The sequence below is a fragment of the Eptatretus burgeri genome, chromosome 6, assembly GCF_056783735.1.
Source record: "Eptatretus burgeri isolate ZD-2024b chromosome 6, Ebu_testis_v1, whole genome shotgun sequence".
In the NCBI taxonomy this organism is placed as follows: domain Eukaryota; kingdom Metazoa; phylum Chordata; class Myxini; order Myxiniformes; family Myxinidae; genus Eptatretus; species Eptatretus burgeri.
This window is the reverse complement of record NC_140966.1, coordinates 48,513,442-48,537,430: the sequence shown is the minus strand read 5'-3', so window position 1 is coordinate 48,537,430 and position 23,989 is coordinate 48,513,442. Positions and strand designations below refer to the sequence as shown.

The following is a 23,989-nucleotide window of genomic DNA, read 5'->3' as shown; positions in this document are numbered from 1 at the left end:
TAAAACACAGGCGAGACAGCAAAGAGGCAAGAGTGCATACCTCAAGGCCATTCTGCCAGCCTGTGGCAGTGGGAAACTGGCAAGAATAGGTGAGTATAACCTCATGCGGTCAGCTGACGTAGTTGGAAACATGGTGACGTATTGTGCTCTAGATTAGTCTAGAGCACGGGTTGACTAGCATTTTGCACAGCTTGCTGGCAGGGTTGAACACACCCCTACATCCACATTTAAGGCGTACATTAGAATAAGGAGACGGGGAGTAGGTGCAAAACAGTCAGTGAAAATGTTTCAAAAAACTGCAAATGAGGCATTACAGTATTTAGACACCCTGCACAATCAGTTATAACTCCATGATAAAATGTAGTCAGATATTATGGACATGCTGTCTTCAAACTATTTGCAGTCATTGTTGTCTCAGGTAGGTGGGCTTAGCAATATCTCAGGTTTATGAACCAACTTGTTGAGTGCAATTTATACTGGCTTTGAATCCTTCACTTCAATGCTCCAGCATTTCCAGAGCATTAATTTATCACTGAGCACCCCCTTCGATATTTAAGCACTGTTTCACTGATTGTTCAGCACTGTTTCAAAGAGGAATATGGCAAAATATGGAATATGGTAAGCAGCAAATAAAACCATTTTACCAAATTCATTATGATGCCATTGAAGATGGCTTGCCATTTCAACCACCAAAGCCTTGGGCCAAAATATTGATCACTGAGGAGGAAGTTATATGCCTGGTGTTGGCTTAATGGTTAGGGTGGTGGGCTTGGGATCCGAGGATCCAGAGTTCAAATCCCACTCGGCTGTTGAATTATTACCAGGTGGGGTTGACTCTGCCTGTCATCCTTCCAAGGTCGGCTAAATGAGTGCCAGCTTGCTGGTATCCTGTGTCGGAGTGGTGACCCATCCAGTATTGTACCCAATAGCCAAGGAGACTGCTTAGGCAGCACCAATGCTTTGCACAGAGAATGGTCCCAATCGATGGATAGATGGAGGGATGGAGGAGGAAATTGCAGAAATTATTGGAGCTTTTGGAACATCTCTACAAATCAATATGTTGTCACAAAAATATTTTCTGCCTGAAATTTTGGAAAGCTTGGACATAGTTCATTTTAATTTTCAGAGAAAACTTTTACATGTAGTTAATGGATGTGAAAGATCCCATGGTGTCATTCATGAAGAGCAGAGGAGTTATCACACCCTGAACAAATTCCAAATTCCTGCCACCTTCAGTCAACCATCAGGCCTGATCATCCAGTTGGCCAAAGATTTGGCCCAAAAACTTTCCCCAGCCAACCCCAAAAGAACATGGAAATAATTGGGGCCATAAAATATGTACTCGTAATCGTTGGATTCTGTAGCAAATACTTGTAAACCTCAAGACAATGTTTCAGAGTTAATTATTCAAACTTTAGAGAATGAGTACTATTTATAAGATAAATAAAGAATGAGTTTTATGGTAGATTTTCTAGTTTGTAAAGTCATTCAGTTAATATATATACAGTATATATATATACAGTATATATATATATATATATATATATATATATATATATATATATATATATATATATATATATATATATATATATATATATATATATATATTAGGGTGGTCCAAAAACAGCAAAAAAAAATATAAATTTCAGATGTTGTCTCCACAAGCCTTAAATTATTCCACTGTGATTCAATAACGCGCATACAAAAATTTAAGTTGGTTGGAGGTGATTTAGAGGTCGCTCCATATGACGACTTTTAGTTTCATGAGTTAGATAAAATAGGGTATGGTCAGGTACGATTACGGGTACTTCTGGATGTCCGAGGTGGAAATGGAGTGCATTTTCGAACTCTATGGAGTCGATTTAGTCTACGAAATGACTGCACCAACATTGAATTCACTAGCATTTCGAAAATATGACTTAAAACAAGATTTATCGTTACTGGAGTTGAGTAACCTATCCGACTCATTTCGATATTTTCTAATCTATAATTAATTTGTTGGCCGTCTAAACATTTCTTAGAGTAAATCAACCCCACTGAGTTTGAAAATGCACTCCATTTTCACCTAGGAAGTTCATAAGTGTACGGATTCGCATCTCACCATACCCTAATTTTTCAATCAATGGAATTACAAACTATTAGAATATTTCGTCTCATTTGCCAAATACCACTATCATCTCCGCCTCTATTGCTGTCTCCACTCCCGCCTGAACTTATTTCGAGCTGGCCCAACATCCAGTGTTTTAGATTCAATGATTCACGAAAAATATGTTAGTTATTTATTTAGTTATTATTATATTAAATTAGGGTATGGTATATTAAACATATTAGGGTATATTAAATATTCTATTTTTTTCGACTTTTTTGGACCACCCTAATATATATATATATATATATATATATATATATATATATATATATATATATATATATATATATATATATATATATATATATATATATATATATATGTTTTGCAATTCCACTGAAAATAATGACACTTGAGAGACAAAAATTTAGATTGTGGGTTGTTTTTTAAAAGAGATGATATCCACATATTGTGAGAAAATGAAACCAAAAGGGATGAGGCAAAAGCACTTGAAGAATCCAATGAAAGGATTATGGTTTTTGTCATTGCACTGCTTAAGCAGAATAGATGAATGCCTGTAATTTGACACAATTTCTTTAGATGATTACAAAACATAACCATTTTCAACCTTGATGTTGCATCCTTACAATAATTCAGGAACCGGTGTACGTTTGTTTGTCATGCTACTTCTCCCACAGTTCTGGGCCGATTACATCCAGATTTACTGCATAGGATCAGCATGACCCCAATTAGTGTATAGGGATGTTTTTATCCTTGCCGGTGGTCTTGGTGGGGGGGGGGGGTAGGCATGCAAATTCTCTATGTAAAAGTGTATTACAGCATTCCAGGTGGGAAAGGGTATTACTAGTCCCCACCCTTTACATGGAGTTTACATGTTCCCATCCACACGTTTTCCAGTGTAGTGAGGTGTTTTGAATCATAAGCAGCAAGTACATGTTTGCTTCATGCAGGACTGTAACCCGGGTTATATTTTTATTTTTGGGAGCGATTGAGGCAAGTTTTCAGTTGCCCATATACTGCCCAAATAAAAATGTTTCAGAATAACGTGTTGCATGCTTGGAACAAGATCACCCGAAGGGTGGGTACTCTGCCAGTTAAACAAAATCGACAAGCTTATAACTTTGACAATGTTTCGGATAGGATTAATCCAGCCCTTGTTGCTTCATTCACTTTGAATGCAGTTGAGGTATGGCAGTTAACAGTTGCAAATTTCCTACCTTGGTGCTCCAGAGAAGCTCTTTCAAGACAAAGCCGTTAATCAACGGGCTCAATGAGTCCGCAAACTCCTGCCGTCCAGCTATTGCAATGTGACCAAGACTGGCCAATGGGGCAGCCAGTTTCTCAGGTTCATTCGTTGAAAGCAAGTTTTTCATCGACTGTGTAGGACAATATTTGAGTTAATTATTTTGAAACATTTAAAAGATGCAATGATGATTATAGCCCAGCATTTTAACAAGCTACAGTACTAGAATCTGAACACTCAAAAGGCAGTGAGGATGTAAATAATAAATTTAAGTAGGTGATGAATATGATTGCAAGAAAAAAAGCAAAAACAGTGCATGCCAAGTTGAAACTAAAAATGTCTGTTTTTGATAATTTCTCAACGAGAAGACACTTATCAAGATGATAAAACAGCAAGTTACAGTCCTAACATACCGATTGGAAAGGGTGATGGGGAGAAAGGAAGGATAGGAGGGAGGAGTGACACTGAATTGGCTGCATTGAGACCCAGATTACAAACATGGGGAGCATGCGCCACAGCGCGTCGCTGTGTCCACTTTCCGCCAGTACTCCGGGGGCCTCCATCTGGCCATCCCCCAGGCCGATCCCCATCTCTTAGGGATAGGACATTCCAGACACCAACCCAAAGAGACCACCTCAGGCTAACCCGAGGAGACTGCCGTCTGGTGAGCGACGCCTCAGCTCCACCCCAACACACAATACTTTAGTGTGTTTGCATAGTGAAGTGTTTTTATGGTGGCCAGAATGCAAATCGTGCCACAAAACTCCAAGGAAAAGACCCATATTATATGCATTAAAGGTTTCTGGTTTGGGTTCTTCAAGCATGCATGGTGAAATCTGAGCTGCTCGTTTCCACCTCACCAAAGCTTAATTTTCCGAACAGGAATCGTCGTGTTTTGTGTTATGTCATTCGACAAAATGTTGCTGTTTTGTCCTGTGCAATATTTCATGTTCATTCGTTCGGTAACGAAAAGGCCTAAATGGCCTTTTTCAAGGCCTTCCTCGGATATAAAGTGTGTCCTGTTTTTGTCCTGGGTGTATACCCGGGTATTTTGCTTCTATTTCCTCAACACTATCCTATCTTATTCTTTTTCCTCTCCTTGCTTCAAAAAAAAATCAGAACAAACAAACAAAATAAACTTTATATTTTCCTCCCTAATGATTATTATCGTTTCTGTTGAATTTCCTTCTGCTCCTGGTTCGATATCCACTGCCCCCCCCCTCCCACACACCCCTCTTTTCTCCAAACTGAATCTACATGAAATATAAATGCTTCTTCTTAAAAAAAAAAAATATATATATATATATATATATATCATTTGAAGAATGTATTTTAACCCTTGTATCTCGTTCACAAATGCTACACGTGTTCTTCTCCACCACGATATATCTCTTCTTCTTCGAAGGGATTATTTTTCTGAGGTATTTGTCTGCTCTGCACCTCGTCCACAAACCTCCCGCCCCCTGCTCGTACAGAGCAGCATTTAACAAGCATTATAATCTCCCATCCCATGATATTTATCTCTGTTCAAGTTTGGAATTTCGAATCAGGAAAAGCATCCACCTCCACACCACCCAAAGTTTCATATCCCCCCTTTCTGCATCCCTCCTCACCCCACCCGATAAATATTTCCCCCTCATCCCATCCTCTAAATACTGCCCCCTCACTTCACCCTCTAAAACCTTCCCCCACACCTCACACACTCAAACCTTCACGCGCACCCCACACACTGAAACCTTCCCCCACACCCCACAAACACAAATATTCCCCTGCATCACACGCATCCCACACATTCAAACCTTCCCACCCGACACACTCAAACATTTCCTTGTACCCCCCAGATACAAACTTTCCCCCACATTCAAACCTTCCTTCCTCCACACCCATCACACTCAAACCTTCCCCCACACCCCACACACTCGAACCATCCCCCTCACTCCCCCCCTCCAAAGCCTCACCTTGCTCACACAAAGCCTCCCACCCTATCCTGCACCATCCCTACGCATCACCTCCCCCCCCCCCAATCTCGAACTGTGTGGACCTCAAACATCCAAGGTCTCTGCTCAAACCTGACATCTCTCAATCCAGGTCGCTGCCGATAAACCAGACATCTGTTTCACAAAATACTTCCTCCCACAAGACGCCCCAGACTCCTTAGTGCCTCTCTCCAGTTAGTGTCTCCTCCGATTTGATTGGCCTGGATCACGCCCATATGGCGGAGATGCACTTTGCCTCAATAATTCCATTTCCCACCACCCTTGTACTGACCTTACACCTCCCATATTTCACTCAATCATGATTATCATTTCTACTCCTCTCCCAACTCCTCTTCAACTGTGTGTTGTACCGTCCCCCGAACAGTGATGACTCCATCTACATCTCTCTTTCTCAGACAACATGGCCAAACTTTTAACCACTCATCCCATCTCTCTCTTCCTCATATGTGGCAATTTCAATTGTCACTATGCAACTTGGCTGGGTGTTAACTGACACTGCAATGTTAATACATCTCTCACCAGCCATATCACTTCAGTAAAGGACTACTATGACTCCATGGAACTGATTAAATCTGTAAACTTTCCAGCCCAGATTTCTCCCAATTCCAAAACCTCCCTTCCAGACTTGGTGATGACAAACTTTCCTGCAAATGTCTCCTGCTCTTCCATTGCTCCAATTGATTAATCTGGTCATATGTTATGAAAGTCAACATCTCTTTGGGTATTCTCAGAGAGCTGCCTCTACGACGGTGAGTCTGACATTTCACTCAAGCAGATTGGCAGGGACTGCAAGCGATCATCTCTCTTCAGGAATGGTCTCCCATATCTACTGCCCCTGATGTTAACTCAGCCTGGATATTCTTCCACAGAAATCTGCTCTTTCTCATGCACAGATTCATCCCATCTCATCTTCAATTATTCTAAAATTCTTCCCACCCATGGTACACTGAATCCTGTGGTGGGGGCAGTTGCTCTGAAACAACTTGCCTTCGCTTCCTAGAAGGCAAATATGACCGAAGGCAATCTCAGTACATTCCAAAGGGTCTGAAACAAGTGTGTGTCCACTCTCAGGAGAGCAAGAAAACAACAACTGTCCAACCTCAGGAATGAACTTTCAAACGTGTCTCCTTCCTCCAAGACTTGGTGGCACCATATTAAGTCTATCTCTGGAAGATACTCCCCTTCCATCCCCTCCCTCACCTGAAATCGCCACACAACTGACATTGCACGTGAAAAGACTGAATGCCGAAACTCCGTGTTTGCTTCTAAATCTTGTGTCCCAAACTCATCGCTTTCTGTACCCACCTTACCCAGTCGCACCCAGCTGTTCCTGGACACTGTGTCCTTTTCTCCCGACAAGGTGGAGATTTTGCTGTCAAATCTCGACTCTGATTCTGCAACCAGTTCAGACGGCATCAGCTCACGTGTCCTAAAAACCTGATCTGCTGCTCTTGCTCACCCTCACTCTGTTCTATTCACCCTCTCATTTGCAAAACGTCATCTGCCATCTGCTTGGAAATCAGCAAATATTACTGCTCTGCATAAAATGGTGCAAAAACAGATCCTTGCAATGGCAGACGAATCAGGCTTCTCACAATCATCAGCAAGGTTATGGAATCCATCATCACTTCTCACATTAAATCCTTCCTCTTCTCCAATGGCCTGATTTCCGATCATCCATTTGGATTCAGATCACGTCACTCTACCCTGGATGTACTCTGCTCCTGCATTCCTAACAATGGATGGAGGTTCTCAATGCCAGATTAATCTGATCATATGCTTGAGATCAGAGCCATCTCCCAAGACATATTGCGTGCTTTTGATGTGGTCTGGCATCCCGCCATACTTACCAAACTCTCTTCCCATGGTATATAAAGCAATCTCCACTCATGACTTGCAGACTTCCTCTCCTGTCGCAGTCAACGTGTGGTCCTTAATGGAATTCTTTCATTCCCTCTTCCTGTCCAGGCTGGAGTTCCTCAAGGCAATGTTCTGGGCCCTGTTCTTTTTCTGGTTTTCATCAATGATCTCTCTGGAAAATCCTCTTTATCTCTTTGCTGATGACTCCACCCTCTGCCGTACCATCTGTCATCCATCAGATCAGCAAGGAGCAGCCTCTTCATATCTGGATAAAATCACAAGCTGGTCCAACACTTGCAACATGTCATTCAATCCTGACAAATCTCATACTCTCACTATGCCTCTCTGAAAGGACCATCTGGAACCCCCCCCCCCCATCTACTTTCTCAACAATCCCCTTGAAGAAGTCCTTTCATTCAAGCTTTTGGGCCTCATTATCTGCTATGATCTTTCCTGGAAAAGCCACATCTCCAAGATGGCCTCCAAAGTCAGTCGCAGACTGGGCATCCTCTGTCTCATGCAACGTCCTTCCTCGGCACACCCAAGCTCCTGACCACGTACAAAGCTTTCATCCACAGCCTGATGGAGTACTGATCTCGCCTATGGGATGGTGCACCCGCCTCTCACCTTTCTAGTCTTCAAGCTGCAGAAGCCGAGGCATTTAGGATCATTGGTATCTCCCACGATGAGGCTGAGACCTTGGGTCTCTCACTCTCTCAACACAGGCAGGTCGGTTGTCTTTCTGTCTCCTGCCTTGTCCACTCCGGCCTCGCCCCTCTGTCTGCTATCTGTCCCCCCCATATTTCAAAAGGGCGCTCGAGGCCCGCCAGCATCCCCCTTCTGGTAAAACTACCAAAGTCAAGAATCACTGCTCACCTTCACTCTTTCATTTATCTTTTTTCTTGCCTTTGGAACAAAGTCTCACACTCTCTTCAATCCCACTCTTCCCTTCAGGTCTTCAAAACAGCTGTTCACCATCATCTCTTATCTTCCCCCATTCCAAACCATGATCTTTTCTACCCCCGTTAATCCACCCAAAAACCCACCACCTTCAAATTCCCTCCTTTGCTTCCTGAAAGTCCCTGCAGTGTCCATCTTGTTTATCCCATGTAACCCACCCCATCCCTCTCCTTTCCACGGATCTGCTGGCTCTGTTCCCCACCGATTTGTGCTTCCCTCTCCTGCCTCCTCGTCTCCTGCTTCCCTTGTTATACGTTCTGTGTTAGTTCTCATATGAGCCGTGACATTGTACATAAAACTTCCATATCCCCTTCAATCTTATTCTTCCCTTCACGTCTTCAAGACATCTGTTCACCACCATCTCCGATCGTCCCCTACATGAAACCATTATCTTTTATACCCTCGTTAACCCCATCCAAATTCCTCCTCCTTCAAATTTTTCACTTTTCCCTTCTTGGAGTTTCCTTCTGCATCAATCTTGTCCACCCCATGTCCAACAGCTCTTTGTCCAACTTGTCTACTCAATGCATGCAAGTTTTTACCTCTGCCACCGAAGGTGGAATGAGGTTATGTTTTCACCCCCTCTCTGACTTTGTCAGTTTGTGTGCAGGATATCTCAAAAACGTTGTGGACGAATCTGGATGAAATTTTGTGGGCAGGTTGGGTGTGTGACAAGGACAAATTGATTAGCTTTTGGTGAAGATCCGAATATGGATCCGGCTACTAGTATTTTTTAAGTGATTCTTCACCATTTACAGATCGGGCTAAAAACGATATATCGCATGATATTTCAAACACTGTGGGGTAGAGGTATGCACTCTACCGAGTGCCCTTCTAATTCACCCTGTTACGATTAGTGTACTAGCTCTTCTACAAGTCTTGACGATGTCGACAAAAAAAAAAAGAAAAATGCAATTCTAATCAGAGATTTGATTATAAATTCAGTGTTTCTTATGTATTTTTAACTAAACCACTTAACTTTATTGTGAGCCTTGAAGGGGTATCAAACTGACATGGAAAAAGTGGCTAATCCTGCTTACACTTCGGCTAATCCTGCTTACACTTCTCACCTTACCCACATTATTTCTTTGAGCTGCTCAGCGGCACACTGGTTTGAACATATAGATCCTGTATGTCTCAGTTTCCCATTCTCATTATGATTACCCCCACGTCAACCCTTTAGCCCCAAACTTGATGGCAGTGCAGGTTTGTCATACCTTAATTAAACTGCTGAAATGAGCCTCCCAATTGCACAGGTGAAGTCGGATACAATGTACAGCATGCTTTGCAAGGTGAGATGTACCAAACCGGGCCAGTTTGAATAAAATTGGTATAAGGTTTCTTCCAGGAGACAAAGAAAAAGACAAAGAACAAAACGATGATATAAATAAGCATACAGCAACTGGTGTTTTATACAATAAACAGTAATGAAGAAATTTAAATAAAAAATAAGAAAAGATTGTATGGAAAGATGGTATGGAAAAAAGAATGAACCCAACTTAACAATGGTGCCTGTCAGTTGTCAGTTTGCATTGCATTTTGGTTGTGACATTATCATCAAGTCAGTAAGTAACTAGAATGGCACTCGGTAGAGCGCATACCTCCACCAGGCTGAACAGTTTACGTTTTGTATCTTACTGATAGGCCGGATCTGAATCTGAACCTGAACAAACATCGAATCGGCTTGTTCTTGTCACCTAACCAACTCATCCACCAAGTTTTGTCATAACTCATCCACGACTTTTTGAAATATTAAGCTATATATCGTTTTTGGCCCCATCTCTCTATCCATCCATTGGGACCATACTCAGTGCAGAGTGTCCTAGGCTATTGGGCACAATCATGGATGGGTCGCCACTCCGACACAGGATACCAGCAAGCTGGCACTCATTTTGCCAACTTCGGAATGATGACAGGCAGAGTCAACCACACGTGGTAGTAATTCAACAGCCAAGTGGGATTTGAACTCGGGATCCTCGGATCCCAAGCCCACCACCCTAACCATGAAGCCAACACCAGGCATTCCATCTCTCTTCGAATGTTCTCATATCCGGATTCTGATATTCACCAAAATCTAATCAGTTCGTCCTTATCACACACCCAACCTGTCCCTCGAATTTCGTCCAAATCGGTCCACAACTTTTTGAGATATCCTGCACAATCACAGACAAACAAACAGACAAAGAACAGACAAACAAACAGGGGTGAAAACATAACCTTTGTCAACCTTCGGTGGTGGAGGTAACTATTTACTCAAAAATACAACTACGAGCAGTTTATATAGAATAAGTAGATAATTTATTGGAGCAAATTATTGTTCACAAAGTTTTTGTCACATGAAATAAAAAGTCATTGTCTCCACTAAGTATAGGAAAATCCCTGGGACACCAACTTCGTTGGGAATATTAATACAAACGAACTGTAGTTGGTAGCTGTCCGGTGCTCAGTGACAATCATGAAAAGAGCCCTCGGAACAAAACTTTGAGAACAATAAAACCTCACAGCTTGGTCCATGAATCATGACCCACCACTCCTCCCCCCCCCAAAAAAAACCCTTTATTACACATCCAATACCCAGAACATTAATTTTGCTTACCACTGAATCAAGATATCATTCAAATACAGAAACTGGCCCGGTAACCACCTTGATATGGAAGTGCTTTTTCAGCAGTGCTGTTGTTTGAAGAGTGGAACCAATTTTGATAAACACCGAACCAGTTGTCATAGGATGCTACAAATAATGGCAGCCTATGATGACATTAACTTTTATATGATATCTATGTATTTATTATTAGTACACATCAACATTGAGTGAAGACAAGAAGGCTAAAAGACCTGCCATATATTCACTTTTCTTGAGTGGCAAGAATTACAGCAAGTTTCCTCCTGATAAGATCATCAAAATGACGATGAACAAGCAATCCAAGAACAGAGGTGGTGCTGGGTTTAATTCACCAAACAAACAAACAAAAAATATCCGTGGTTGCTATCAGCGTAGTCAACAAGCTGATTGTTATGCACTAAAGGGAACAACTGCAACAGGTGACAATTCAAAAAACCTCTGTACCACCACCTAGAATTACGTCCACCGAGGAAGAACAAAGAGCGCGAGATACGTGATCCGTGACTACAGCTTTGGAGGAATGGGACATGAATTTTGTAATGAACAAACACCATCAGAAGTAAGAGTCTCCATACAGCTTATGACAAAAGGAAGCATGTGGTGGAAATATTCTGGAGTGGCTGTCCTCCAGTACTCAATACAAAAGCCAATTTCTCGAAGGAAAGCAAACCCTTTGTGATGAAAACAATGCCTGCTGTCAAGAGTAAGCGAGGAAGTTGAGCATTGAATGACCACAATGCAAGGAAGCAACTCATTGATATTTTAGCTAGCAGAGAAGCATTCACTATAAATCTAGAAGAGCTCATGCAGTTCAGAAAAACTTCTGTGAGCCTTTCTATGTTCACAGCAGATAAGATTTTCCACAAACCTGTTAAGTAAAAATTCATGACATTGCTGACCCTCCAGGCTGTTGCTACCACCATCAGATTACCATCGGTGTCAGGATGGCATGAAACAACATACCAGCAAGCAAGACATGGTCTGAACATGCTATCAGTCTCGTAAATTACCGAGTGGCTCGTCATCCACATGCGGTGGCATTCCATTTCATAAACGATATCTATGATGAAGAAATGGTGAAGGGCAGTCTTAAACAACATGAACAAAAATGTTACACAAAAACATTCGAGTTTGTTTCAAACGTCATTCCTGTTGCTGACAAAGAAATGCCTACAAAATGCTACAGGGGCGTCTTGGTGTTCATTTCTGTCGAAGCCTTCTAACAAACAGAGACTGCAACATTTTCTTCTTAATGAGTCGTGTTCATTCAATTACCACCGTCACCTACCTGTATTTCACCACGAACCATGTTTGCTACATAATGTGAGAAATGGAGTGTGAATCATGCTTCAAATCCAAATAATTAGATGAAACTGAAACAAGGGCGTTCTTCCATGCGGCACAAATGGCCAACTCCTGTGCCATGGTTTTTGATTTTGAAGATACTGATTGTTGCTTCTTATAACAGTCATTTAATTGAGTCATTTAATGTGTACGTACCCAAGAAGAGATCAGGAGATAGTCCAACATACTACGACTGTCATTCATTATTTTCAGGTCATGAGAAAGCATCTGCTGTTCTTGGGGTTTATGCATTGATTAACGTAGACACATGGAGGCTTCTTTGGCTGTGGCAAGGTTACAGCCATGAAACAAATTCTGAAATGAAGTAAGTTGATTAGAGGGTGATAATACAGTGACTTGATGCGAAAGAAGAACTAGCTAATGAGCTGTTCACTCAACTTGAGTTGTGCACAATCAGGATACTTTACAATGACCCAGTGAATAAACATTTGTGTAGTGCCCGTGCACATCAATGATGACAAATGTCACATTGCGATTCAGCCGGACTGCCTCCGGATCAGGACTCCTCGAGACACCACTGCCTCCAAGCTCACTTGCTTGCTTATGATTGGAGGATTTCAAGACATAACCAGAGAGTTGCTGTCAAAGCCACCCAATGCTCGCCTGTTTATACATTTATCATTTTAAAAAGACTAGTCTAATAATATTTTTTTATAAAGCATTGCAGTGAATAGAAGTCTGATCCAAATAATTTTAAAGCAATATATGTATTTGTATATTGTAATCAGTAAAAAATAGTGTGGTGGATAAAAAACATGAGAAAGGAAATAACTTGCACCAAAAACTTTAACATTTTCACGCTCACGCCGGGGGTATCGCTATAGCTCTCTGTTCTTCGAACAGGCGAGCTAAAAAAAAAAACATTGCTTCCATCTAATTTTTGGTGAGAATTTAAAAAGGAAGTACTACTGTACAATCTGCCACACACAGCAGCACTTGCCTGTATTTGATGTACACGGGCACGCAGATGAGGAAACAATAGTCGTCGTGTTTGAGTCTTCCAAGGAAGACGGCGATGCAGATGAAGAATATCAAGCACAAAAAACGCAAGGGCTTTGGCATCCTGACTGGACTATGTACCATCTTTTCTCCAGCATAAATATATTTGCACTCTACTTCTGGTATTTCTTTGCTTGCTACCCCCAAACCTATGCTGTCCACTCATTTCCACTTTTTCATCCCCGATATCTTTCCTCTGGGGTAGCCTTCCCATTTTTAATTGATGCTACCCCTCCCATCGCTCTTTCAAATGGTAGCTCACTTCCATCTTTTGTTAATCCCCAAGTACAACACAAAAAAAAGTTTTCCTTCTCTATGTAGTACTGTCTCTGTGACAGTAATGTCCTATTGTTACCCACATTTTCACTCTCAGCAGGCATGTCACACAATCCTTTGTGGTTCAATTCTTCCATAGTATAGAAACTTAGATACAAAATGGCAGCAAAATAAAGCTACATACATTGTAATATGTGGAAAATCTTTTTCAATATGAGAGCCTGTGTTCCGTAGAATCTGAAGCACGGCATCGTATATTCCATTTGCTTTTGGGAGACGAAGCCATGCCAGCAATAACTCGTACACCAGTTCTTGGTGGAACGCTGTAGTGTGCACAAATGACAGAACCTGCCCATGTGCGCACAGGTGCATACACATCATTGTGAAGCATCAAAATACTGACCACAATAACGTTTCATCAGCAGAATATTTTTAGCCTCACACCCAAACTCAAACTATGAAGTTAGCATCATTTATGTTCGCCCATCAACACAATCGCCTATCATCATACTGCAAGCTTACCCGCAACAGCTCAAATCCAGCAAGGACAGAAGAAATATTGCCCATGTCATCTTCATTATCTTCACTGTGCAGCAAGTTATCCAAATAGCGCATTAACACCCTAACAATGCAGGAAAAATGTGCACTTACTTCATGCAGTGCTAAAGAAGACAACAATGTGTCAAAACTAAATGTAATAAAGCAGGAGATGAACAATGACAATTTAATATATCTGGACAAGGGAAGATGCAATTTCGCTGCCATCATAATGTTTTGAAAGAAAATGAATGAATATTATTCGGCAAATCCATTTGAACCATTGTTACAGTCAAACGATAGACAGACAGAGAGACTTGCCCAAAGGGCAACTATTTTCTCCAAATATATCATGGGCTCTGATATTGCACAGATATAAAAATTTTAGCAACATGTTGATAGCCGATATTTACTTGCCAAAATCAGCCGATACTGATGCAGATACTGACACCGATAATTAATGGGCTGTTAAACTCAGGAGGAAATCACAGTTTATCCTAGTACTCCAAATGTTGGGAGTGAAACTAACCCAAGAAATGATGGAAAGTTTATTTTGCACCTCTGACTTTGCACCCTCATAAATTTGAGTGACAACCGTCTCTGTCATACAGACATTACAGAGCCTACTATAAATGGTTCGAGCACCTTCAACAAGCAGAAAATTCCTCCGTCACCCACAATCGAGAATGGTTGACAATCCGTTATTATTTCACCGATTCGCTGGTGGATACGCTGGGCTCTAAGATCATTGATATCCGAGAGTCGCACATGATCTGCACTCTCTTCTAATGACCATCGTTTTTTTCTTGTTTTCTCTACATCTTTTGCGGACTCATCAGCTTTCAGCACCTTGTATTTCTGGAAGTTTTGCTTGTGTTTGCTTCTCAAATGAAGCATGAGGTTTGTTGTGTTGAAAGTCTTTGTGGTCTTTCCTCCATGTGAAATGGATTGTTGACAAGCATTGCAGACAGCAAACCTAGTAGTTTCTTCCCCTAACGTGAAGAAGTCCAGGACGACTGACTGCCACTTTCTCTCGATCTTGGTTCTTGCAGTCTTGAATGCGCTTGCTCTATTATCAGTATCAGAACGTGGTGTTGTTACTGATAACGATATTCGAGGAAGCAATGTCAGCTTGTTACAGAGAGCCGATATGATCACACAGGCCAACAAGTCATTTTCATTAGATATAATTATAGGTGGGCTAGATAACTCTTGGGACACCGATTCTAAATCTGTTTTTTTGGTTTCCTCTAACACGTCTAATTTTCATAATGAGACCGATCAAATTTGAAAGGTTATTCCCTTAATTATAATTAATTAAGGCAACTTCACGAACCCAAACATTTCTTTTTTCATAAGTGTGTCCTGTATAAATTTAGCCAAGTGTATGATGTATATAATAACACTGATGGGAATTATACTGAAAAGATGAATAAAGGTGGAACGTCAACTCGCCCAATGAGCGATATTACCTTAATTGTGCTGAAAGTAACACCAGTCATATTTCGATAACTACATGTGCGAGAAGAAAACCGAAAACAGATTTGGAGTTGGCCATACAGTAAAACCCTCTTAACTGGTGGCCTTTTTAACCGCGAAATCGGCTAATCCGCGGGTCCACCTTGGACCCCAAAATTTAAACATCAAATAGTCGTATTTTTTGGGTGAAATGTGGGTCTTTGATATCAACCGCGGTCTGAACCGTTGTACAAGTGTGAATGCGCGGATGTTGGTGTAAAACACACAATGGCTTGACAAATCAATGACATATGTTCGCTAACCGCCAACACCTGTCTTTGATCTCAACCGCGGTCTGAACTGTTGTACAAGTGTGAATGCGCGGATGTTGGTGTAAAACACACAATGGCTTGTCAAATCATTGACATATGTTCGCTAACCGCCGACACCTGCTATAATCCACGGTTTAAGCCCTTAAACCGCCGTTTAACTCAACAATTGAGTCCTTTTTGACACGCGTGAGCGAATCTGAGGTGGTGGGGTGTCATAAACTCGCTCTCACCTCTTCTGTATAAAACCTCAGGCCAAATCCATCTCAATCATAACCTTAGACGACTTACCACAGACCACACATTGATTATCCGCGATTCTACGACCATTCTACAGCTTTCTACAGCCTTTTCAAACATCGAAGTTAGCTTCTTCTTCATCTCCCTCCGACATTGTTGTGACGTCATTGGTCAACATGCCGGGGGAAAAGAGGAAGCACACATCCAGAACTGTTTCCGAAAAACTTTTGTTCGTGGACAGGATCGTTTCTGGGAAGAAGAGTAAAGCTAAGATATCCAGGGAAACTGGGGTACAAGAGAGTACCTCGAGAGGATGGGTGAAGGAGGAGGCCAACCTTTGCTCCTTCGTGCAGGACCTCGACGAGGAGAGCGGGCTGAGCCGCAAGAGATGCAGGAAGGCTCAGGATCCAGCGTTGGACAAGGCTGTCTTCGACTGGTTCACTTATACTCCCTATCCACGGTCCGTTGGTGCAAGATTACATTCTATTAATATTATTCGCGGTTTTCTTAATATTATTGACGAATCCGCGGATCGTCTGAACAGCGGATTTTTATTTTATGGACCCCAACGGCCGCGATTTAAAAGAGTTTTACTGAATTTCGATAACTAGATGTGCTGGAAGAAAACTGAAAACAGATTTGGAATGAGCATGCAAAATTGGTCGAGATAAGTGTGTTTACATCTTAGATGAGAGAAAAAAGTTCGATTTTGTCGACCAGTGTTTTTGGTGCGACACTAATGGGCTCCTTTATATCTACAAATAATAGCTCAGACAATTCCCTCTCAAAAGGATGTTGTATTTGAGGCTACAGAACTTCTCGACAGTACCAGTAGATAAGAAAGGTAATTTGGTTAGATTAGACTTTGCAAAGATAGAATACAAGACCAGAGAGCACACTAACAATGAATCATCTTATTTGCTCCTATTCGGAAAGCTCAAAAGAAAAGAATATATAAACTGAGATGCCCAGGGTCTGTAACTAATAATCCACAGTTTAAAAAAAAATCGTTAGAGTATTTTCTGGCAATAAAATAAATCTCAAATTGCAGTGTACTGCTATCTCATTCAACTTCAATGTATTTCTGGTACTGCATGTCCATGCACCTCTTATGCTAACTCACAAAATACATTCAGCACTTCATACTGTGCTGTGATCTATCTTGAACCACCGTTGCTCAAAATAAGGTTATATTCATTATTTTGTGTGAGTTACGATGTTCATTCCCTTGCCTCATTTATCCCTGTGGTGAGGATCTGTCATGATCTCCCTCTGGCTGCGTAAAGTGGTTTGCTGCAAATATCCTTCCAGGCATACGATATTTACTCTATACCAAGCTGTGACAAGAGCACCTAAGCTAACAAAGATACCTTGGAGACTGAAACCCAAAACAAGTGGATACAAAAAGAATGCTCGCACATTCAACTCACAGCAAAGCCTCAGCATCAACCAGGAAACTTGCAACTCTATAGAGCAGAACCTTCACTGTCTCAATCACCATTGGCATGTCTGCATACTTTAACAGATGATCCATGATATATAGCTGAGAGAATGTAAACAAATCCAAAAGGTTATCAATATTTGTAACCACATGGAAATATGCGAACTGGGGAAGATGGAGGAGAGTGAGGAAAAATATGGAGTAAGAGAACATGTAAAATATGCCAAACCTTTCAGCAAAACATTGTTGTTATACAGTATGTACAATAAAACAGTGATAAACTAGAAGGGCACTCGGAAGAGCACATACCTCCGCCACGCAATCCTGATCCACAAAAATATATCGGGCACAATGCATTTTTGAAATATCATGCTATACGTATATCGTTTTTGGCCCTATCTCTCAATGGTGAAGAATCACTTTGAAAGATTAAATAATTCTCGTATCCGGATTCGGATCTTCATCCAAATCGAAACAATTCGTCCTTGCCACACACCCAACCTGTCCACCAAGTTTCGTCCGAATCCGTCCACAACATTTTGAGATATTGTGTTATGTATCAGTTCAGCCCCATCTCTCAATGGTGAAGAATCACTTTAAAAATTCTAGTAGCCGGATCGGGATCTTCACCAAAATCTGATCACTTCGACCTTGTCACACACCCAACCTGTCCACAAAATTTCATCCAGGTCCGTCCACAACTTTTTGAGATATCCTGCACAAAAGCAAACAGACAAACAAACAAACAAGTGAAAAATCACTCAGAGAGCGACAACTTGGCGAAACGGAATGGAACTCAGTCGAGCACATACCTCCACTGAATAGTTTACATTTCGTATCCCATTGATAGACCAGATCTGAATCCGAACCTGAACCAAAATCGAATCGGTTTGTTCTTGTTACCTTACCAACCCATCTACCAAGTTTCATCTGAATCCGTCCACACCTTTTTGAGATATCATGCAATATCGTTTTAGCCCCATCTCTCAATGGTGAAGAATCAGTTAAAATTTAAACAATTCTCGTATCCAGATCTGGTTTCGGATCTTCACCAAAATTGAATCAATTCTTCCTAGTGGCACTCCCAACCTATCCACCAAGTTTTGTTTGAATCCATCCATAACATTTTGAGATATTGTGCTATATATTAGTTTCGCCCCGTCTCTCAATGATGAAGAATCACTTAAAAAATTCTCAGATCCGGATCCGGATTCGGATCTTCACCAAAATCAAGTGTTGCTGTCCTTGGCCGGTCACCTACATACACAAAAGGTTTCAGAACGATTGCTTGAAAACTGGGGCCAAAAATCGTGTGACAAACAGACAGACAGACAAATGCTATACAGACCAACATACTCGTACTTGGCGAAAAAAAATATTCGCCAAGTAACAAACAGACAAACAGACAAAAAGGGGTGAAAACATAACCTCCTTCCACCTTCGGTGGTGGAGGTAATAACTCAAAACAAGCCGATTAAGCAAAAATAAAATTACTACAATTAACTATTACATGCAACAAAACAGGTTTTTTGCATCTATCATAAAAGGTTTGTTTAAAAGATCATAAAATTCATGTTTGCATACCAAGCAAGCTCTGGCCTCGTTGCAGGAAATGTTGGCATCTAGCAGTGTGGTCAAAGCTTCAAATATACACTTGTGTTTGTGCACAATCAAGCTGAATGAGGTGAGAGCAGCTTCAGATCGCAACTTGTTTGGAAGGCATCCTGGTAAAGTATCATCGTTCAAGTACACCAATTATCTTTTTGTCATCTTTGAGAGAAGAGAATTCAAGGTCAAAATGTTTTATCTTAACACAACTTATTAAGAATTATCTTCCTGCTCAGCATTTAATCAACATCTATTATGCTGGTCAGGTATTGGGGGTAAAAAGTCTGCATCATGCAAAATGTTAGGCTTGATGATGCGTTCCCCTGTCATTTAGCACTCACAGATGTTTTTGTTACTGTGACGTACCGGCTTGGGAACTCGTTTTGCTTGTGGACAGGGCATGGATATAATCATGTTATCGCATCTTCTTCCAGGTGTGCTTTTCCTGTGAGCCATTCAGAGTCGATTTATCTCGCACTGAGTTTGCTTGTTTCTCTGTATCTGTTGCTCATGAAAATTATAACTGGAGTGCAAATACTGGTGCATCATATCATTCAGTGAGTGCAGAGGTGATTGTTTTGCTATCCTTTTGGGCTTGTTAAAATTTGCATGGCGAGAGCCGTGATGTGGAACAAAAAAATTGGTGTCAACACAGCAGCTAAAGGGTGATTAGCCTCAGATAAAGATGCCTTGTCAAAGAAATAGAGTGGAGGGAAGAGGTGTGGGATCATGGCAACATGCTGACAAAGCCCAGTCGGTGGAAATGCATTCATGTTTGGGTCGTTCCCAATCCCTCCCCCCCTTCCCCCCAGCCTTGGTGCTGATGTGGCACTAAGCCTAATCTTAATCTGGCTTTTAAGCCTAATCATGGATACTGCAGATATGTACTACAGGGTGGGGCAGTAGAGCTGTGGCAAATCGGCATAAGATGTCAACCCCTCCCCCAGTAAATAGAACAAAGCAAACCATTTTTTTTTTTTTAAAGATTATTATGTGGGACGACTTCAAAGTGAGTGTAGTTGCCAGAATTGTTGGCAGTAATATTTTTCAGGATGTTTTCCATGGCAACCCCTGAAAAAGTACTGTATCCACCTAAACATAAAATGACCACAGATTCGTTAATTTTTAAGATAGAGAAGAAGCTTTGGTATCAAATTGATCAGCAGGGAAGGGATCACCCGATTATGGCATCAGATATGCTAATTATCTCATTTGCATATTCGTTATTTGATGAAATTTGCATTTTTCCATGAAAATAGTTATACCTAACAGAACAAATCTCGCCAAAGGAGCCAAATTGTCTTCGTAACAAAAAACGTTGCATTTTTGGAAAGTGCCTATAGAAAGACTACACCTCCTTTGAAAATTTTCACCTTTTGTTGCCTTACAGCCTGGAATTAAATTGTATTAAATAAGACTTTTCCCCACCTTTATTTACACATCGTAACCCACAACTTCCCAAGTGAAAATCAAATTCTACAAAATTCAGAAAATTAATTAAAAATACAAAACTAGAATTTCTTGGTTGGATAAGTGTCCTTATAATATATGTGTCCTTAATATTCCTTATCATAAATAGCGATTGTAAATTTCCTCAGGTGTCACCAATTACCTTCAAAATCACACACCAAGTTCAATGGCCTCCACCTGCGTTAAATTGTCGTGATTATGATTATTTCAGAGTAAAAATCATCTGTTTCTGTTGGTTTCCTCTGCTGGGTAGTGCATTTCACAACAAAGACTCAACCATGAACACCAAGGAGCTTTCAAAATACCTCCAGGATAAAGTTATGGCAAGACACAGATCAGGATATGGGTATAAAAAGATTTCAAAGGTCTTGAATATCCCTTTGAGCACAGTCAAGGCAATAATTAAGAAGTGGAAGGAGTATGGTACCACCAAGACTGCTTAGATCAGACAGTCCCTCCAAAATGGATGACCAAGCAAAGAGGAGACTGATCAGAGGCCACCAAGAGGCCATTGACAACTTTGAAAGAGCTACATGCCTTTATGGAAAAGACAGGTCACTGAGTGGATGTGACAACAACATCCCAAGAACTCCACAAGTCTGGCCCATATGGTCGGGTGGCAAGAAGGATGCCATTACTCAAAAAAGCCTTGTCTCGTTTGAGGTATGCAAAAAACACTCCGGAGATTCTGAAGCTATGTGGCAAAGTTTTGTGGTCTGAGAAAACTAAGATGGAACTTTTTGGCCTAAATGCAAATTACGTTTGATGCAAAACCAACAGCACATCACCCAAAGAACACTATCCCTACTGTGAAGCATTGTGGTGGCAGTATCATGTTATGCGGATGTTTCTCATCAGCAGCGACTGGGGTACTTGTCAGGATAGAAGGGAAAATGAATGGAGCAAAATACAGAAAAATCCACGAGGAAAAGCTGTTGCCCTCTGCAAGAAAGCTGAAATTAGGACAGAAGTTCACCTTTAAGCACGACAACGACCCAAAGCACACAGCCAATGCTACACTGGAGTGGCTAAGGAACAAAAATATAAATGTCCTTGAGTGGCCCAGTCAGAGCCTCAACATAAATCCAATTGAAAATCTGTGGCATGACTTAAAGATTGCTGTCCATCAATGCTCCCCACGCAACTTGACTGAGCTTGAAGAGTTTTGTCCAGAAGAATGGGCAAATATTGCCCAATCAAGGTGTGCAAAGTTGGTAGAGATGTATCCCAACAAACTGACAGCTGTAATTGCTGGTTAATGTGCTTCCACCAAGTATTAACTCGGGGGGGGGGGGGGAGGTGGACACTTATCCAATCAAGATATTCTCGTTTTGTAATTTTAATTAATTTTCTGAAATTTGTAGAATTTGGTTTTCACTTGGAAGTTGTGGATTACGATGTGGAAATATAGGTGGAAAAAGTTCGTTTTAATGAAATTTAATTCCAGGCGACAAGTCAACAATAGGTGGAAATATTGAAAGTGTGTGTAGTCTCTCTCGAGACACTGTACTTGATATGTTTATTCCAAAAACAATTTTTGACCATTTGTCAAAACTCAAATTTTAGCTGTGTTTCTTTGGTGACAATTAAAATCATTATTATCAAATTAAATAAAATGCGTGTAACTTCCGTACTATTTGAGATAGAAAGGTGAAATTGGTGTCAAAATGATCAGTGTGAGAAGAGTAATACATGTATGATATACAAATACATAAAGTCGGATTTAGAATTTCAAAAGGAAGGGGCTCCCACCTATTACATATCCATTTATCTGCACATCACATCTGCGAAGTCATCTGCAGGGAAACGAGGTCTACATTGGATGACACCGATGCAGAAAAAGCCATACGAGATTTGTAACACACCTTCTGAGTAAAGGACAACCAATCGAGCACTCACACTGTAGACACCATGGACACCACTGGTGTGATGGAAGCAATGAAGGAATTCCACTCAGCTGTAAGAGGTCAATCTGCAACCTTAAAATACTGGGATACCTTCATGGAAGCTGCTCATGTAATGCTCAGACTGCAAAGAGTAAAGTGGGATGCCGACTTTGACCTGCACTGCATCTTAGTGCTTTCTGTGAGTCGGTACCATTCTCCGTTGTTGGGGGAAGAAGCAACTATACTAAGTATGCTCCTGTCTATGTGGCTGAAATGAGACAGCTGGAAGTGGAGCAACCAAGTGCCTACAAGCATTTTCCAAAATGGGGGATTAATTGTGCGTCAAACAGCTAATTACAAGTTTAACTGTGTATCAACGGACAAGGAAACTCGACCGTGATGCTAAACGTCAGGGAGGAGTAATTGGTTTCACACTTCGCAAAGGGGCTCTTTTGTGATGGCTTCTTACAAGGCAGATCACAAATTCATATTCAGAGGCTATGAAGCTGATGTGCACAGTAGCTGGGGAAGAAACACGGAAAGAGCTAGGTCGGTCGAGAATTGAATAAGGTGCCTCAGATGTTGAGATGATTATAATTGATGCGCTTGAATACCAATACCACAACCCATTTGACTTCGAAACAGTTCCTGGTTCACTAATCAATCAATTATGAGGGGGGCAGGTTACATCCACTGAAGTGGAGAAGAGTTTGACAACATTAGTGAAAAACGGGAAAGACAAACATGATGAAGTTTACAGAGAAGAGGTTGCTTGAGGAAAGCAGGTCAGCTAGTTTTCAGGATCTACAACCAAGACCGAAGATAAAACCATTTGGTGATATATGGAAACCTCTACACTCTCACAAACACAAGAAGCTTATGTGCAGCTCTGAAGTCTTGTTTCACTGCTTGTTCTCTGTATCGTGTTCATGGGATATTGACATGAGAGTCGTGTTACAACACGAACTTGCTACTGTTCCCCCCGCTCTCTTCAATGACGATGGGATAAAGCAATATACAAACAAGTTTGAACTGGCATATAAACTAGAATCTGTCACTGACAAGTACATATCTGCAAAATAACGATGAACAAGAAGTCATCACTGCATATGTCAATGCTGCAGTCATTGAATGATTAATACCTCAACTCCTTCATTTATTTAGCAGGACAAGTTTTGAAGACATTCTGATTCTGCTACACAATGAAGACCATGGTATACACAATGTAACAGTCGTGTTTGACAGATACGACAAAGAACACCCAATCAAGCAAATGGAACACCAACGTCAGGGTGCTGGTGATGCGACGCCGAGCCACCTGATATGCCAAACTATCGGCTATTTCTGAAAGGCTCTGCAAACAAAGCTGCACTTGCTGAGTTTGTGAGTGACTACATTGTCTCTAAAGCACAACCATGTCTCTAAGAAAACCAATCGATTGTGCTCCAGTGCCTTCAGAAAGTATTCACAACACTTGACGTTTGAACATTTTGTTCTGTAAAAGCTTGAATTTAAAATGGATTAAATTAAAATTTCTTGTCACTGATCTACATGTAATACCCCATCATGTCAAAGTGGAATTTT

At 41.1% G+C, this 23,989-nt stretch overlaps 1 protein-coding gene across 10 annotated transcripts in view; it reads right to left on the bottom strand.

Annotated features, from left to right (window-relative positions):
- The window catches only part of LOC147024721 (sister chromatid cohesion protein PDS5 homolog A-like), a 197,904-nt gene that overhangs the window by 61,756 nt on the left and 112,159 nt on the right, over positions 1-23,989 (bottom strand). For 8 of the 10 annotated variants that reach the window (XR_015059167.1, XR_015059166.1, XM_085884895.1 and 5 more), the window contains 6 exons: positions 19,026-19,165; positions 17,431-17,543; positions 13,959-14,058; positions 13,621-13,784; positions 9,391-9,514; positions 3,331-3,489 (listed from right to left, as the gene is read on the bottom strand). Coding sequence is in view for 8 of the 10 variants with exons in the window: in XM_085884895.1 (XP_085741021.1) it covers positions 3,331-3,489; positions 9,391-9,514; positions 13,621-13,784; positions 13,959-14,058; positions 17,431-17,543; positions 19,026-19,165 (800 nt within the window). In the remaining 2 variants the exon portion in view is untranslated. The remainder of the gene's footprint in view (positions 1-3,330; positions 3,490-9,390; positions 9,515-13,620; positions 13,785-13,958; positions 14,059-17,430; positions 17,544-19,025; positions 19,166-23,989) is intronic. The other 2 variants (XM_085884891.1, XM_085884897.1) reach the window with 2 other exon arrangements.